At 47.3% G+C, this 18,266-nt stretch overlaps 1 protein-coding gene across 1 annotated transcript; it reads left to right on the forward strand.

The window, feature by feature from the left end:
• Positions 1–3,298: 3,298 nt before the first annotated feature.
• LOC121997426 (formin-1-like) lies at positions 3,299–5,759 on the forward strand. The gene is made up of 3 exons (XM_042551828.1): positions 3,299–3,564; positions 4,102–5,194; positions 5,262–5,759. The coding sequence occupies exons 1-3, from the start codon at positions 3,299–3,301 to the stop codon at positions 5,757–5,759; spliced, it is 1,857 nt and encodes a 618-aa protein (XP_042407762.1).
• Positions 5,760–18,266: the final 12,507 nt, after the last annotated feature.

Consider the following 18,266-nt stretch of genomic DNA (forward strand, 5'->3'; position numbering starts at 1 on the left):
ACTGATGGGGGGCCTCCTTTTTCCTATTCATCATTTTATTTCTGCCCTGAGCGAATATTTTGGCATCTGCCTATCTCAATTTGCTCCCAACTTCTTCAGAGCAGTTTGCGGCACCGTCATTTTGTGTCATGTGTATCGACTTCCGCTGACAATCCAACTATTTCATCATTTTTACTCTTTTAAATGCTCGGAACCGGGAGTGTTTATGGTATAGGCGAGGCCGGGTTATAAATTTTTCTCGGACATGCCTTCTTCAAATAAGGGGCGGAAATCTCGTTTCTTTTTTATTAAGTCCCCTGAGCCCCTAGTTGGGCCCGCCCAGTGGTGCTCTGGCATCCCTTCCAACCTCCCTGTACATCAACACCAACCCTCTTGCAACGCCGCCTCAGAAGCACTACAAGGCGTGAGCGTTAGCCTTTCCATATTACTGTTGGAAGGCTTTCTGTATTTGTTTGGGCTCAGCCCCGTTCGGGTAGACATCGGGGCACCGTTTGGTAAGACCCCGTTTTCCTCTCCACTACTCTTCGCTAACTGAGGTATCTTTCCTTTTTTATTGCAGAGGCTGCCATGTTCCGAGCGTACTCCTACGATGTTAAGCGCTGATCTGCCTCCTATTTGAAAACTTTAAGTGAGGAACTTACGCAAGGTTTAGCAGCTTCTTCCCGATCTGGCCCTTCTGCTTCACAGTCAGCTCCTTCCGATCCACCACCTATCCCACCGGTGACGGCCCAGGAGGAAGTTTCTTCGGCCATTCCCATGGATGTGGCTCCAGTGAAAGACCTGGCCGTTGTAGGACAGGTTGATCTGTCCACTGTAGAGCAGATCGAGGAGGCCACTGAAGAACAGGTTAGGGAGACCGCTGAAGAGCAGGTCGAGGAAAGGCAAGTTGCATCCCCCCGGCCAGCCAAACGCCTGAAACTTCAACGCAAAAGGAAGAAAGCGACTCCAGCTATTAAGGCGTCACCTCCACCTCTTCCTTCTAGCCGTCACTGTTCTGCTGCCCTTCACTCTTTTGAAACCAAGACTGCTACTCCCACCCAGGAGATTAATATGGGGCCTGAAGTTCCCGTCGCGTCACCCCACCTATCAGTCTCGGCTCCCGGTCGAGTTATAACTCCCGAGCAGGTTTCTTTTCCCGCTCAGGCTTCTTCTCCCGGTCAGCTACCTTTGCCTTTAGTGGATCAGCCCAGGAACTCTGCGACTCAATCTGCCTCCCTCCCTTTAGCTGTTCCCGCATCTACTTCTAGATCCCGGAGGAAAAGTCACAAGAAGTATTCCTTTACTGACTATTGGCGCCTGCCTTCCTCCACAGGATCAGATGTCGCCGCCGCCACAGAAACTGCTGAAGGGGCTCCTCCCCGTATTGCCCAGGTTGAATTAGAGGGAGACTTAGCGGCCTCCTGGCGCTCAGGCCATCGAAAGTTTTGGAAGAATCCCCCGGTGGAAGGGCTAGATCAAGCGGCTTGCCAAATTGTTTCTGTAAGTCTTCTTCTCTCTATGTTCCCCTGTTGAAATCTTTCATAATTTTTCCTCTGAAATCTTTCATAATTTTTCTTCCTATATCTAACGCAGGCCTGCTCCGCCAACCTAAGTGTCATTCAGTACGCCTGCAGCTTACAGAGGGAAAATGAAAGTGCTGAAGGCTCGTCTTGAGGAAATAGAGCTGCCCCTAACTCCCCGCGATCCTCTCAACCTGACTCCTGGAGACCTAGCGCATTATCTTCGCTTGATTGGGGAGTCTGCTGAGTCTGCCCGCAATATTTCTCATGCGGTTTTTGACAAGATAAGGGCTTTGGAAGCAGCTCTTCAGACAAGCGAATTGAAATTGACTTCTGAAGTGGAGAAGCATCAGGCGCTAGCAGCTAAGCTAGATAAAAAGGATGCCCAGTTGGCGAGCCTGCAGGAAACCCAGGAGAATCTTCAGAAGACGATAATAGAAGTCCAGGGTCAGTTGGCTTCCAGCGCCGACCAGGAAAAAACCCTTCAAAGCAAGTGGGAGGTCACCCAAGCGACTCTTAAATCAATGCAAGCTGACCTTCTGAAAGCTCAAGAGGACGTTTCTTAAAGTCAACAAGCCTTGACTCTGGCCCACGCCGACAAGGAGAAGGTCGAGACTAAGCTGACAGATTATCAGGCAGGTGAAGTAGGTCGTCTGAGAGCCTACAGGCGAGCCTATGTTACCTCCCCTTTCTTCATGAGGAAAATGGGAGATCTAATGAATTTCCTGGTATGTTGTGGCGCGGGTGGAGGAGCTCGCCAAATGTTTGAACAGAATTTGTTTCGGGCTGCCCCTTCGGAAGATTTCCTGGATATAGGTCGCATCATGAACGAGATTCCTGATGGGTCATTCCCTTCTTTCAAAGATGATGACGACTTCTTCCTTCTTCCCGAGCCTCCGGCTAATTCTACGTCCTGCCCCACTTAGCACCCTGATGGCCCTGTTGAAGATAATCCCCCTGCTGAAGATAATCCCTAAGATGACCCTATGTATTGCACTTTTATGCATTTTTTGATGTACTGATCAACTCTCTTTCAACTTAGTCGTTGATTTTTCTTCATTTTAGTGTGTTTGTCCTTCTCGTGTTACCACTTGGCCGCAGACTTTCGCTTGTCCCTTAGCATATTGATCTTTTTAATAGTAGGTTTGCTCCATTGTTGATAGTCTTGTATACTTCCCTCCTAAAATGCCCCAAGATCTTGTGTGTAATTTGGCCACCTATTTTAGGTCTCATTTATCCCTGATCGGGGATTCTTCTATTTCCCTGACCTGCTTTCCTTGTCCTTTTCTGTCGATCCCCTTCTTCGGTCTTGCTCCTCGATCTGTCCTTTGCCTCGTATTATAGGTCTGGATAACCGAAGGCCGGGAAATTAGGAGTTAAGCACAGATCGGGGCCCCTCGTGATCCAGGTCTGTATAGATGAAGGCTGGGGTATTTAAGAGCTAAGTCCAGATCGGGAAAGCGTGGGCATTTTTCTAAGACAACTTGTTCATATCTTTTCCCGAGATCCGCCTCTTCGTACTTCGCGCCGGTACTTTTCCAAATATGCCCTTGGGTATTATTTCCGAGGAAGATCCTTCGGCTCTCGTTGTTCCTACCCATTATTTTACTCCGATGGATGATAATATGATGAAATTGCCCCTTTGCTCAGCGACTATAAATATTCTCCTCGCTTTCGACTTCAAACGTTTCATGTCCTTTTCTTCTTCCTTTTGCTTGAATCCTTCCTTACTTCTGATCCTCCGGCTTTTGTGTCGATAGCTTTTCACTTGATCTTTCTTCTTTTTGTTTCTTTCTCTCATGGCCTCCTCTTCCTTTCTTCCTTCTCTGGCGGCGGTATACTATCCTGGCTCATCCACCTTCGATGAATTGGACCGAGATGACCTACGCTACACCTACGGGGTTGAGGATGACACGCAAGTGATTATCCCCACTGGGATACATCAGTTCTTCAATCCCCCTAATGGTTCTAGCACCTTCTTTAAAGAGCAATTTGTGACGGGCCTTCGTCTTCCTATCCACCCTTTCTTTTCCGACATATGCCGCTACTTTCGAATTCCCCTGGGGCAACTGACACCCAACTCCATCAGGATCCTCTGTGGCTTTGTAATACTATGTGACGTATGTAAATTATCCTGGTCCTCCCACTTATTCCACTGCTTCTTTACCCTTCGGCGCCAGGAAGAGGGCACATTCCGTTTTCAGCCCCGTCTGCACACTACCTTTTTCTCATCCCTGCCGCCTTTTGATCCGAGCTGGAGGAACAAATTTTTTTTCATTATCTTTCCCTACGAGGTGGAGTGACCCTTGCGATGGAAACAATCACTTCCTCCCTCTCCCGAACTAGGGGAATTTCATCTTGACTCTTCTTATACAAAAGCCTCGTCTCGCTTGTCCGGCTGGCAGCTGAATTTGACGCGTCTATTATCGTCTGAGGAATTGTTGTCCTATTTTTGCCTGAGTTATTTGACCCTTGATACGCCTCGCTCCCTGGGTAAGCCTCCCTTTCCTTTCTGATATCACTTCGCGGGCACTTTATTTTTTCTACGGCAACTAATTTCATACTTTATCTTGTGCAGCTGAAGTCTTAACCCACGCTTCAGAGGTTCAACCCCTTCTTCTGAGCGATATGGAACTAATGAGGTGTGGCCGAGTTATCTTACAGAGGAGAGCACTCCCCCACTCGTCTTCGACTTCAATCGGTGGGGCTTCACCGGCCAATGCTCCGCCCCGATCTGCTCGGCGAGGGTCTGCTGGTGTCCGACCTGCTCCCTTGGCTCACCCCTCTCGCCCACGTACTGCGCGTCCACCTCGGCCGACCACCCCTGCTCGCCCCGGGCTGCTCGTCCACCTCGACCGGCCGCCCCTGCTCGCCCCCGGGCTCCACGTACAGCTCGGCCTACTACCTCAACACCCCTCCAATCGGTTAATCCTCCCAGAGCCACTTATATCCCTGGTCTGGGCCTTGGTGGAAGATGTATGGGCCTTGGCGGAGGAACAAGCAACGTTTCCTTTGCCAGCCCCGTTTTCAGAGAGGCTTCTCAAGCAACTCGCAGGGCCCGCTCTACAAATGACCGCCTGAGCCAGGATGCCCCTTCTCCCTCTAGACACAGGGCTCGGTCACCCTCCGATGATTCTGATTCGGATGACCAGCCGCTGGCTCAGAGACGTCGGCGCCGAGCCTCTTGTCCGGTGTCCGACTCAGGCCCGTCGTCTATCCCTTCTCCTCCCCCAACTGCAGCTGCCTCTCCTCCACCTCCCAGTGTGACACTGCCTCCAATCCCGAGCCATGTAAATGATCCCCCTATTCCGTCCAATATTCACGTCGAGCCTCCGTTGGCTCAACCTTCCACCCAGCAACCTCAAGGCGGAGAAGCTGGGCCCTCAGAATGCCCTTCAGTTACCCCACCTGCAGCACATCCTCCGGGGCCTTCTTCAGCTCCCTCTGACTCAACTGCTGATCCCTCAGCTCCTCCTGGCTTAGCCGTGGGTCCCTCAGAACCATCCCCGCTTACTTATCACTGTTACTATACTAGTATCCCTTCTGAGGGGATGTTATGGTCCCGAACAGATGTTCTCACCAGCTCCCTCGAGATAAAAGGTCGTCTAGCCACTTTATGGGAGGAAAGCATACAACACATGGACTCCTTGCCTCCCTTGGCCCAGATGGACAAATTTGCAGAGTTGTATATCAAGGTAAACTTTGAAGATTTCCCAACTGTTATTTTTCCCGCTCTTATCAGATATTTCCTGTGTGCCCCAGGCTTATGCAGAGTCTCTGGCAGTGAACAATTCATTCCATGCTACTCATCATCAGAATAAGGTGCTGCGGGACCAGGTTGCTGAACTGGAACTGCAATTGAATGATCTTGCCCAAGCTAGCCATCCTTTGCGGGCCGAGATAAAAGATTTGACCAAAAAGAATACTAGTCTGGAAGTATCCGTAGCGCTGGCTAACCGTGCACTTAAAGTTCTCCAGGAAGAACAAAGCCAAGTCAATATTGTGCACCAGCAGAGTATAGATCAACAAACTTTAGAGCATCAACGAGATATGGAACAATTGACTCAGAAGTTGCGTACTGCCGAGACTCTGGCGCAAGAACAAGACAAGAAGTTGAAATCTCAGGAGGCTCAATTGACCTCCCAAGCAGTAGAGCTGACCACGGCCCGGAAGGAACTGGCTCAGGCTCGGGCTACCACAGAGGGCGTATCAACAGCTCTGGCTATTTATAGAGATGGAGAGAACGATCGCTGCCTATAAAACCGTGCTCTGTATCTGCGTTCTCCGGAATTTTGTGTACAGGTGGGACAACGTTTCTCTACTTCTGTTATCTATGGGGCGGGCGGGGCTCTGCGTCAACTTTATGAGCAAGACTACTTAAAGTTACTTCCGCCTCTTGAATTTTTAGACCATGACCGAATCCTCAAAGAGATCCCGGAAGAAATTTTTGCTCCTTTCAAGTGACATTTCTTGGTTACTTGCATATAATGACTTGAGAATTTCTTGTAAAGTACTTTGCTGTTTCTTCATTTGCATTCTAAGGCTCGCTTTTACTAAAATTTCTCAGCTTTTGTCATAAAAAGTATTAGGACATACAATTTCTGCTTTCACATCTTCTTCTACTTTCTCTGATCTACTTTTCCCTGGTCTGCTATCTTGGTTTGTTGGATAAGTAACAGCCCGGCTTATCACCCAGCTTACACTTCTCGGCCTGCTTCTTCAAACTCGATAAGGTCGCAGGTAATTAGCACTCCATGGCCGATCTAGCCTCTTGCCCCGTTCGTCTTGTAAATAATAAGCTCCGGATGCTAACTTTTTAATGACTTTGTAAGGCCCGTCCCATTGAGGTGCTAGCTTAATCACACCCCCCACTAACTTGATTTACTTCCAGACCAGATCTCCTTCTCCAAAGAATCGAGGAATTACTCTTCTGTTATAATTTTGTCTCATTCTTTGTCGATAGGCCTCCAACCAAGCCGCCGTTCTGTCCCGAGTTTCACTAATAAGATCCAGCTCAGCTAACCGCCGCTCTGTGTTTCCTTCGTCATATAGTGTCCTCCCGACTGATGACACTCCAATTTCTATGGGTACAACTACTTCATTGCCATAAACCAGGTGGAATGGTGTCAGACCTGTACTTTCCCGAGGTGTTGTACGATAGGCCCACAGAATGCTTGGCAGCTCTTCCACCCAATTACCTTCAACATGATCTAACTTGACTTTCAGACCCCGTACTATTTCTCTGTTGATTACCTCGGTCTGACCATTGCTTTGTGGATATGCTACTGAAGTGAAGACTTGCGTTATGCCAAATCCCTTACACCAGGCCTGGATTCTTTGTCTTTGAAATTGCCTTCCATTGTCAGACACCAGCTTGTGAGGAATACCAAATCTACAAAGAATGTTCTTCCACAGGAATTGAATGACGACATCTTCTGTGATCCGGGCCAGGGCTTCTGCTTCTACCCACTTAGAAAAATAGTCCACTGCCACCAATAAGAAACGCCTCTGACCAGGCGCCATCGGAAATGGTCCCATGATATCCATGCCCCATTGATCAAAAGGACATGAAACTATAGACGTTCTCAAAAGGGTCGTGGATCGATGTGTCAAATTTTGATGTTTCTGGCAGGACAAATATGTATTCACCAACTTGTGAGCATCCCTCTGTAAAGTAGGCTAGAAATACCCGGCCAGGAGTACCTTGTGAGATAATGTCCGACCGCCAACATGATTGCCACAACATCCCAGGTGTATTTCTCGCAAGGCCTGGTCAGCTTCCTCTACCCCCAAGCATTTGAGTAAAGGTCGAGAGAAGGACCTCTTGTAGAGCTGATCTCCAATCATTACATAAGCATGCGCTTGCTTCCTAATCAGTCGTGACTCCTCTAGATCGGTTGGTAAGATACCCTGCCTGAGATAATTGATCATGGGTGCCCGCCAATCAATAGTTGCTTCTATATTATTTTACAGATCTATCTGGGCTATCAGAAAAGTTTGTGCCATTGACCGATTCAACACCCAAGTAGTTAAGGAATTGGTCATCTTTGCTAACTCATCTGCCTTCTCATTTTCTGACCTGGGTATCTTGGTTATAGTGACCTCTGTAAATTCTTCCTTCATCTTCTCATAAGCTTCCCGATACACTTGCAATTTATCAGAAAGTTGCCTGTCACTTGCTGCGTTACCAACTATGAATATGAATAAATGATTACTCGGGCTGCCCCTACATGCCGGGCTGCTTGTAGTCCTGCCAACAAAGCCTCGTATTCTGTTTCATTGTTCGTGGCTTGGAAATTCAATCGAACTGCCAGTTGGAGTATATCTCCATGAGGAGATATTACCAAGACACCAACCCCGCTTCCCTGGTGATTAGCAGACCCATCCACGTATATCTTCTAGGTTTCTTCAGAGTTGGTCTGATGAACTTCTATTAAAAAATCTGCCAAGGCCTGCGCCTTAATGGCGGTGCGCGGCTGATACTGTATGTCATATTCTCCCAACTCCGTTGCCCATTTAATAAGTCGACCCGCAACTTCTACATTAGTTAGTGCTCTTCCCATGGTGATATTGGTTAGGACTGTGATAGGATGCGATAGAAAATAGGGTCTCAACCGCCGAGCCATAAGGACTAATCCATAAACCAACTTCTCTAGGGTCGTGCATCGAGACTCGGCCCCTTTCAATAAATGGCTGAAGAAATACACTGGCCGTTGTACATTATCATGTTCTTTAATGAGCACGACCCCTACAGCCTCAGGGGTAGCCGACAAGTAGACCCATAAAGGTTCTCCTACAACTGGCTTAAAGAGAGAAGGGAGAGTCTCCAAATACTTCTTCAGTTCTTCGAAAGCTCTGGTGCATTCTTCATCCCATTGGAATTTGGAGGTCTTCCTTAGCACCTTAAAGAAAAGAGCAGCTCTGTCTATAGATCGGGAAATAAATCTTGACAGGGCTGTTATTCTACCGACCAGCTTCTAGGTTTCTTTTAAATTTTGAGGAGACTGCATATCCTTTAGTACTTGAACTTTTTCAGGATTGGCTTCTATTCTTCGCTCAGTCACCAGGTAACCCAAGAATTTTTCTCCTTTAGCTCTAAATAAGCATTTCAAGGGATTCAGCTTCAGCCCATATTGCCGGAGAGTACTGCATGTTTCTTCCACATCTTTGATCAAGTTCCCGACCAACGGGGATTTGATGAGTATATCATCTACATAGATCTCCACATTTCGCCCGATCTGCTCCCGGAAGATTTTTTCCATCATTCGTTGGTATGTGGCTCCGGCGTTCCTGAGACCAAAGGGCATGACAGTATAACAGAAAGTACCATCAACCGTAATAAAGCTAACCTTTTCTTGATCCTCCCTTGCTAAAGGTATCTGATGATACCCCTGGTAGGCGTCCAACATACATATCCGCCAGCCGTGGAGTCCACTATTTGATCAATCTGGGGCAGAGGATAGCAGTCTTTAGGGCTGGCCCGATTAAGGTCCCAGAAGTCTATGCACACTCTCCACTTATTGTTGGGCTTCTTCACCAAGACTACATTGGAGAGCCATGATGGGAACTGAACCTCCCGAACATGTCCTGCCTTCCTGAGCTGATCTACCTCGGCTCTTATTATTTTATTCTAGTCTGCTGAAAAATTCCTTTTCTTTTGTTTGACAGGTCTGGAATCTGGTAATAAATGCAGCTTGTGTTTTGCTACTTCCGGCTTGACCCCGGGCAGCTCCTCAGTAGACCAGGCAAAGACATCCCGGTTGCGAATCAGACACTGAATTAACTCTTCTTTGAGGGAAGAGGGCAGGTCACTTGTCACCGGGGTCAAACTTTTGGGTCGCTCGGCGTGCAGTTGTACTTCCTCCCAAGGGATGGGTTCTTTCGCTATAGGTAGAGGCTCCTCTTGAACAGCATGAACACCGCCATCTTGCATCCTTTGATTTTTCCGAGTCTCTACTCGGACCATGTCAATATTGTTAGGACCTTCGGATGCGGCTAGAGAGGGGGGGTGTGAATAGCCGACCCCAAATTCTCGTTTCTTCCTACAATTTGAGTTAGCGCAGTGGAAATAAAAAGTAGAAACGAAAATGGAGAATATCAAACCTCAAACGCGACGATATAACGAGGTTCGGAGATGATACTCCTACTCCTCGGCGTGTCCGTAAGGTGGACGAATCCTATCAATCCGTCAGTGGATGAAACCCCAGAAAACCGGCTAATGAAAACTCCTTCTGGGTGGAGAAACCTCGCCACAATCTCTCTTGCAACAGCAAGATCAGAGTACAAGACATACAGCAAGAAGCCAAGAACAATATGAATGTAAAAACACTAGTTTGCTTGCCTTCTCGTCGACTGTTGATGAAGCAGCAACTTCACGGATGCCAACCACAGCAGCAACTGTTGTTGGAGACCCAGCCGAGGGAATCTCACACGAAGCTTCAGCAGTAGAGAGCTTAACCAAGCTCAGATCGCAAAGAGGAAGAAGAAGAAGCAGTCCACTTCTCTGCCTTCAACCTCGATTTATAACCAATCTGCGAAGAAGACAAAGAAGACACAGAAATCTAGCCGTTGTGACTCAACGGCTAGGCCTGGACCGATCAGGCTATGGCCTGATCGGTCCCCAGACCAATCCCAACTCTCACAGAGAGGGGTTGCCGAGCCCTGATCGATCTGTGGACCGATCAGGCCATAGGTGGATCGGTCCACAGACCGATCCCCCTATTGATCACCGATCGGTCATCAGACCGATCAGATAACCCACAGAGAGCTACTGTGTGGTTACTGATCGGTCACGAGACCGATCAGATAACTAAGGTATCACTGGATCGGTCGACAGACCGATCAGACAGCCAAAGTATCACTGGATCGGTCAACAGACCGATCTAATGCCTCTGTTGGTTTTAGAGCTTCCCAGCCCTAAATCCTAACGTCTTCCTGGTCCAGAGAACGAGCTACCGAGACCTCTCCGACTTCCACGTCCGATCCAGAGAACGAGCTACCGAGCCCTCTCCGACTTCCACGTCCGGTCCAGAGAACGAGCTACCGAGCCCTCTCTGACCTAGTCTAGAGAACGAGCTATCGAGCCCTCTCCTACTTCGTCCGGTCCAGAGAACGAGCTACCGAGCCCTCTCTGACCTAGTCCGGAGAACGAGCTACCAAGCCCTCTCCGACTCCATCCAGTCCAGAGAACGAGCTACCGAGCCCTCTCTGACCTAGTCCGGAGAACGAGCTACCGAACCCTCTCCGACTCCATCCAGTCCAGAGAACGAGCTACCGAGCCCTCTCTGACCTCCCATGCCAAGCTTCCATACTTAGACTTTTCCCGTACCAAGCTCCCTGCTTGGACTTTTCCATGCCAAGTCTCCATACTTGGACTTTTCCCGTGCCAAGCTCCCTGCTTGGACCTTTCCGTGCCAAGTCTCCATACTTGGGCTTTTCCCGTGCCAAGTCAACTCAAGTCGGGTCAACCAGGTCAACCTTGACCAAAGGTTGCACCCACAATACCCCAAGTTCCTATTCTTGTCAAACATCAAAATATAACTTCTCCATTCTTGTCAAACATCAAAATATACCTCCAGTCAGGTCAACTCGAGTCGGGTCACCCAGGTCAACATTGACCTAAGGTTGCACCAACAATCTCCCCCTTTTTGATGTTTGACAAAAACCATAATCAAGTTAGGTTAACCCGATAACCTAACTTAGGTTTTCCAATAGTTCTCCAATGTTCTTCCTCGAATATTCTCTGAACATTCTCCCCAAACTCCAATGTTCTTCCTTGAACATCCTCTGGACATTCTCCCCCTTTTTGACACACATCAAAAGGGGTGAATCAAGGTCAAGAGTTTCTTTCTAATGAAAGTCTCATACCTTTCATTGAAACCCTTAATTTCCCCCTTGATACTAAAATCAACAATCAACTTAGTGATAATCCCATATCACTCATCCTCAGAAATCTTGACGAGTAAGAACTCCCCCTAAAAGTCAACTCCCCCTTGACCAATAGGTAAAACTCCCCCTAAAGGTCAACTCCTCATTGACCATTGCACCAACAATGTCTTGGAGAGTTTCAACCCTTTAGAAATCTAAAACACCAACTTCCACAGCTGAAATTTCAGACAACAGTCGAAAATCAGCATTTTGGCACGCTCTGATCGGTCACCAGACCGATCAAGACTCCACTAGATCGGTCACCAGACCGATCCACACTACCCTGGATCGGTCCAGTGACCGATCCAGACTTCCCTGGACCGATCAGGAGAATTTCTGATTTTTCTCCCGAAATTCAGAAACCCCTAAAAAATTACAGAAAATTCCAAAAATTATAAAATTTTGAGGATACATTCCTCATAACATATATTATCATGGAAAAATAGTTTTCTATGAAAATAACTCCCATTTTTTAATCTTGATACAAAGTTCGAAATACTTTGAAATAACTCAAGGTTAATCCATCTTTGTATCAATTTGCTCAATGATGAATGCTATCACTAGAAAAGCTTCATCAAGGTTTTTCAAATCAATTTTGAAATGATCTTAAACCATTCAATTTAGGACCACAATCTTAGGGCTAAATGTACATGCCTTGTATACAAGTTTTCCCTATGATCCTCAAATTCGAATTAGGCTCATCTAGGTACAAGAACTATGCACCTTGATCCTAACTCATAATCCTAATATCTCACACACATCTAAGGTGTATCAAACACATCCAAGTCAATTTTGATGTGAGATATGAGTTTAGGTCATCTTAAGCTAAGTTCTCATGCATTTTCTAAACAACAATTTGATCTCCATATCAAATTGTGTTTCTATCCTTAAATCACATTAATTGATCATAAATGCAAGAGATGATGACATGGCATAAAATAATATCATAAGTGAAAATATGTGCCAATGTCATGATGTCATGGCATAAAGTATGAAACTTAAATAAGACATGACATATAACTAACCTAAGCATTATCATGACATTTCAAATGATAATAAATATGATGTCATGACATGACATATGACAAACAATGTATGGCAAATAACATATAAAGATATAGAAAATACCTAATTCTAGCCTTAGTTGCCATTTTTGATAATTTTGATCATTTTACCATAAATTCTATATTCCTAAGTGTAATAGACCTAAAATCATATACTAAAGATTTTTAGATCACTATGTGCCAATTAGATTGACCCTAAAAAACTCCTCAAATGTGGTTGGCACATCCTAATCACCTTAGGAATAATTTTTAATTTCATTTTCAAGGCTTGATTACACCTTGAAAATTCCTAAAATGCCACCTTTTGTCATGAGTAGGTTAACTACCTATCCAATTAAGGTTGGCACACCCAAAACCATCTAGCGTGAAGGAATCACGCTCCTAGGAACCCAATACCTATTTGAGCTCATTGGGTTCACTAAATATTCACTAGGGATGACTTCCCTAGCAACCCTCCTAATGACCCTCCTAGGCTTTAAAGCCTTGGTCATTTGGAACTCATCAAGATCAACTCTAGGGGTGACTCCCCTTGTGACCTTGGTGATGGTCTTCTTAGCCCTAGGTCTTGTTCCATAATCGAATGGAACATTATGGTAAGCGGGCTTGACCACTTGAGACTTAGGTTTGTGACCCAAACCTCTCATGTCCTTGGGCTTTGATTTTTGACCCTTAGACCCTAGAGTTGACTTCTCCAAATTCTTAAGAGCCTTTTCTAAAGTGTCAAGTCTTGACCTCAAGACTTGATTTTTCTTCTTTAATACCTCAAGCTTTAATTTTCCATTTTTCTTTGAGGTATTCCTAGGCATATGTCTAGTTGTTTTGGGATTCCTATCTAGGTTTTTCTTAACCTTAGATGAGTTAACTCTAGGGTTGGCATTTCTAGCATTGTCCTTATCTAGGCTAACATGTTTGGCACCTAAGGACATGTATCGGTTTCTATGGTTATCATGCTTATCATTATTGACAATTGCAATAAAACTACTAGCATGTGTCTTATTAGAATTGCAAGAATATGACTTAAAGGATACCTTAGGGTTTGCCTTAGCTCCCCCCATAGATGTGCTTGGTCTCTTGTCCTTGTGAGGTTGCCTCCCCCTTGGACATTGACTCCTATAATGTCCCCTTTGCTTGCATTGGAAGCACACCACGTGCTCCTTGCCCTTGCGTATCGGGACTCCGGCTTCCTTGACTTTTGGTGCCGGTGGAGTCTTCCTAATCCTCTTTGGACATTTACTTTTGTAATGCCCATATTCCCTACACTCAAAGCACATTATATGTAATTTATTTGAAATTAAGTTGCTTGAGTTACCTAGGGTTGAGGATGGATATAAGCTCTCTCCTTCATCCCTTCCGGAGGTAGAGGCTTCTTCTTCTTGCTCCAGTCTTGAAGAAGAACTCTCCTCCTCTTCTTCCTTAGATGTTGAGTAGCCCTCAACTTCTAATTCCATACCTCCATGATGTGAGCTACTTGGCTCACTTGACTCCTCTTCATGACTTGAATTGGAGCTCTCCTCATGGAACTTAGCCAAGTTGTTCCACAACTCCTTGGCATTGTTGTATCTACCTATCTTACACAAGATATCATTAGGTAATGAAAATTCAAAGATTTTCGTTACCTCATCATTGATTATGGATTGGTGGATTTGTTCCTTCGTCCACTTCTTCTTCTCGAGAGGTTCTCCTTCTTTATCCACCGGAGGAATAAAACCTACTTGTACACAATTCCAATTTACTAGGTTAGTCATAAGAAAATACTTCATTCTTACCTTCCAATACGCGAAGTCGTCGCGATCATAGAAGGGTGGAATTGTGACGTCTTCTTCAAGTTGATCCATACTCTAACTCGTGCTCCCCCGGGTGTTAATCCGACGAAGAGCGACCTCGCTCTGATACCACTTGTTAGGACCTTCGGATGCGGCTAGAGAGGGGGGGTGTGAATAGCCGACCCCAAATTCTCGTTTCTTCCTTAGCGCAGCGGAAATAAAAAGTAGAAACGAAAATGGAGAATATCAAACCTCAAACGCGACGATATAACGAGGTTCGGAGATGATACTCCTACTCCTCGGCGTGTCCGTAAGGTGGATGAATCCTATCAATCCGTCGGTGGAGAAACCTCGCCACAATCTCTCTTGCAACAGCAAGATCAGAGTACAAGAAATACAGCAAGAAGCCAAGAACAATATGAATGTAAAAACACTAGTTTGCTTGCCTTCTCGTCGACTGTTGATGAAGCAGCAACTTCACGGATGCCAACCACAGCAGCAACTGTTGTTGGAGACCCAGCCGAGGAAAGCTCACACGAAGCTTCAACAGTAGAGAGCTCAACAAAGCTCAGATCGCAAGGAGGAAGAAGAAGAAGAAGAAGTTCTGTAGAGGCCCTCAACCTCGATTTATAACTTCAATCTGCGAAGAAGACAGAAATCTAGCCGTTGTGTGGCCTGATCGGTCCCCGCACAATCCCAACTCTCACGAGAGGGTTGCGAAACCTGATCGATCGTGGACCGATCGGGTGGATCGGTCCGCAGACCATCCCCTATTGATCCCCTATTGTTCTCTTCTTACTGATCGGTCACCGCAGAAGGTTAAACAGAGATGAGCAAAAAGAAGTGCGAATCAGAAAATATCAGAGACAGCGCATGCACAATGAACTTAACTTTGGATCGGTCAGCAGACCGATCCAGCCTCTTGGAGCTTCCCAGCCCTAAATCCTAACGTCTTCCTGGTCCAGAGAACGAGCTACCGAGCCCTCTCTGACCTAGTCCAGAGAACGAGCTACCGCGCCCTCTCCGACTTCCACGTCCGGTCCAGAGAACGAGCTACCGAGCCCTCTTTGACCTAGTCCGGAGAACGAGCTACCGAGCCCTCTTTGACTTCCACGTCCAGTCCAGAGAACGAGCTACCGAGCCCTCTCTGACCTAGTCTAGAGAACGAGCTATCGAGCCCTCTCCGACTTCGTCCGAGCTAGCGAGCCCTCTCTCGACCTAGTCCGGAGAACGACCTACCGAGCCCTCTCCGACTTCCACGTCTGGTCCAGAGAACGAGCTACCGAGCCCTCTCTGACCTAGTCCGGAGAACGAGCTACCGAGCCCTCTCCGACTCCATCCAGTCCAGAGAACGAGCTACCGAGCCCTCTCTGACCTCCCATGCCAAGCTTCCATACTTGGACTTTTCCCGTGCCAAGCTCCCTGCTTGGACTTTTCCGTGCCAAGTCTCCATACTTGGACTTTTCCCGTGCCAAGCTCCTTGCTTGGACCTTTCCGTGCCAAGTCTCCATACTTGGACTTTTCCCGTGCCAGGTCAACTCAAGTCCGGTCAACCAGGTCAACCTTGACCAAAGGTTGCACCCACAATACCCCAAGTTCCTATTCTTGTCAAACATCAAAATATAACTTCTCCATTCTTGTCAAACATCAAAATATACCTCCAGTCAGGTCAACTCGAGTCGGGTCACCCAGGTCAACCTTGACCTAAGGTTGCACCAACAAATATAACACTGGCGAGAAACCCTCTGTTCTCCTTTAACTTCCCCGACCTGCTCGCCCACAGGAAATTTGATTTTTTGATGGAGGTCGAAACAGCAGCCCTAAATTCATGCAGGGTGGGCCTTCCTAGAATGACATTATAAGAAGAAGGGGAGTCCACTACTATAAAAGTGCTCCTCCTTATGCGTACCAACGGCTCGGTGCCCAAAGATATAGGCAGCTTAATCTGACCCATAGGCTTCACTTCATTGCCTGTAAATCCGTATAGAGATGTGGCCACCAGCTGGAGTTCAGCAGCATCAATTTGCATCTCTTCAAATGTGGTCTTGAATAGAATGTTGACCGAGCTCCCGGTGTCGACGAAAACCCGAGCCACTCGGCTATTGGCAATGATGGTCTTGATGATGAGTGCATTGTCATGAGGCAACTCCAGGCCCTCCAGGTCTGCTGGCCCGAAGCTAATAACAGGACCAGCAGCTTGCTCCTGACTACACCCGACGGTATGAACCTCCAAGTGACGGACATGAGACTTGCATGCTCTCCCTGAATCTCCATTAGTGGGCCCTCCGGAGATCATGCCGATCTCTCTGACAGCAGCATTTCCTCTATTCTCAGCTTCCCGTGATCCTTCTGGCTCCTTTCCCCGACTAGGCTGATGAGTACTGGGTCCTGCGAGGTCGGGGCGAGATTGCCCGGCCTGTCCAGTCGCCCCCCTTTGCTCCTCCATCATCTTGATCAGTTGAGAGGATAATTCAGGCAGAGGTAAACCCATCTCGGCAGCCCGCTTGGAGTCTCGAGCGAACTGAAAACAATGATTAGTATCATGCGTACGTGACCGATGATAGGTACAATACCAATTATTCCATGGCCCTGGTCGGGGAACGTGCACAGCGGCAACTCGAGGCGCGGGTCTGATTTCTGTCCCAGGATGAAATGCAGGTCTGGCCTCCCGGGCTCGTGGCAGAGGTTGAGGAGGTGGTTGAGGTGCCCTTCTTTCTTGCTTATTGGCGGAGGGAGGTGGTCTTTCAGCTTTCCTCCGAGCTGCTTACGCTTCTTCCACTTTGATGTAGGAAGCAGCTTTTTCCACCATCTCATCAAAATTCTGAGCTAGATTTTTGATGAGATCTCTGAAGAATTCTCCCTCTCCCAATCCATGAAAGAAGGCGCTCATCAGAATCTCTGAAGTGGCAGTGGGGACATCCTGAGCTACTTGATTAAAGCAGTTGATATAACTTCTTAAGGGCCCAGTCGACCCTTGCTTCAGAGCGAAGAGACAATGATCTGTCTTCTGATACTTTTTGCTGCTAGAAAATCGACGCAGAAAAGCCGTTTTGAAGTCCAAAAACCAGGTAATGGACCCTTGAGGTAGCCCATCGAACCACTTTAAGACCGAGCCAGCTAAAGTGTTCAAGAAAACTCTACATTTAACAGTATCGCTGTATTGGTGCAGCATGGTTGCATTTTTAAATTTTCGCAAGTGCTCTTCCGGGTCCTTGCTCCCGTCATATTCCCCGATCGACGGGGCTCTGTAACCCTTAGGCAGTCTTTCATTTAAAATCCTAGCCGAGAAAGGTATTTTCTCGTCCGGATCTTCGGGGAACACCTCAGGTACGATAAGGGCCTTTCCCTTCTTCGAGTCTCGTGGCAAGGAACTCTCAGCTATGGAGGCTGCTCCTTCTTGAGGCTCTGCCATTGAGGCTCTGGCTGATAATATCCCCCGTCAGGCTCACGATAAGGAATTTGAGGAAATACCTCAGGTTGCTTTCTTTTAGAACCCCGATCTGAAACAGGGAGGGGCTCCTTGGAAGCTTCAACAGGAGCTTGTCGTGGTCGTGAAACAGTTGCCTGCCTCTCGGAGGCTGCCAACATTTTGGCCTCCTTGAAGAGCTCATACTCTTCGGCGGTCATAGTGACATGAATACGGCCAGACTCCTCCATCGTCACGTTCCGGAACAGGTTGTTGTGTTCCCACAGACGACGCCAAATTTGATCCCGTCCGGAAGCTGAGTCGGGTGAAGGCGGGCCTTGTTGTGCGGAAAGTTGACTGAGAGTCGTAGAACTGTTCTATCTACCTGATACACCCCCCCCCCTTTGGAAAGGTTCACACAGGCGGTTGGCGACTAGAGATGATCAGGACGATGACGCTGTTGCCCTGCGCACACTCAGACGAATCCACCGGTCGTTAGAGACCAGAAATCAGGGGAAAAGTCCCCGGGTCAGGCCCTCCGACACTCAAGTCAGGTACTTTTCCCCCAGAAAATACAGAGAAAGGATGAAAAGTAGAGACTAGTGAG

The sequence above is a fragment of the Zingiber officinale genome, chromosome 1A (genome assembly GCF_018446385.1).
Source record: "Zingiber officinale cultivar Zhangliang chromosome 1A, Zo_v1.1, whole genome shotgun sequence".
In the NCBI taxonomy this organism is placed as follows: domain Eukaryota; kingdom Viridiplantae; phylum Streptophyta; class Magnoliopsida; order Zingiberales; family Zingiberaceae; genus Zingiber; species Zingiber officinale.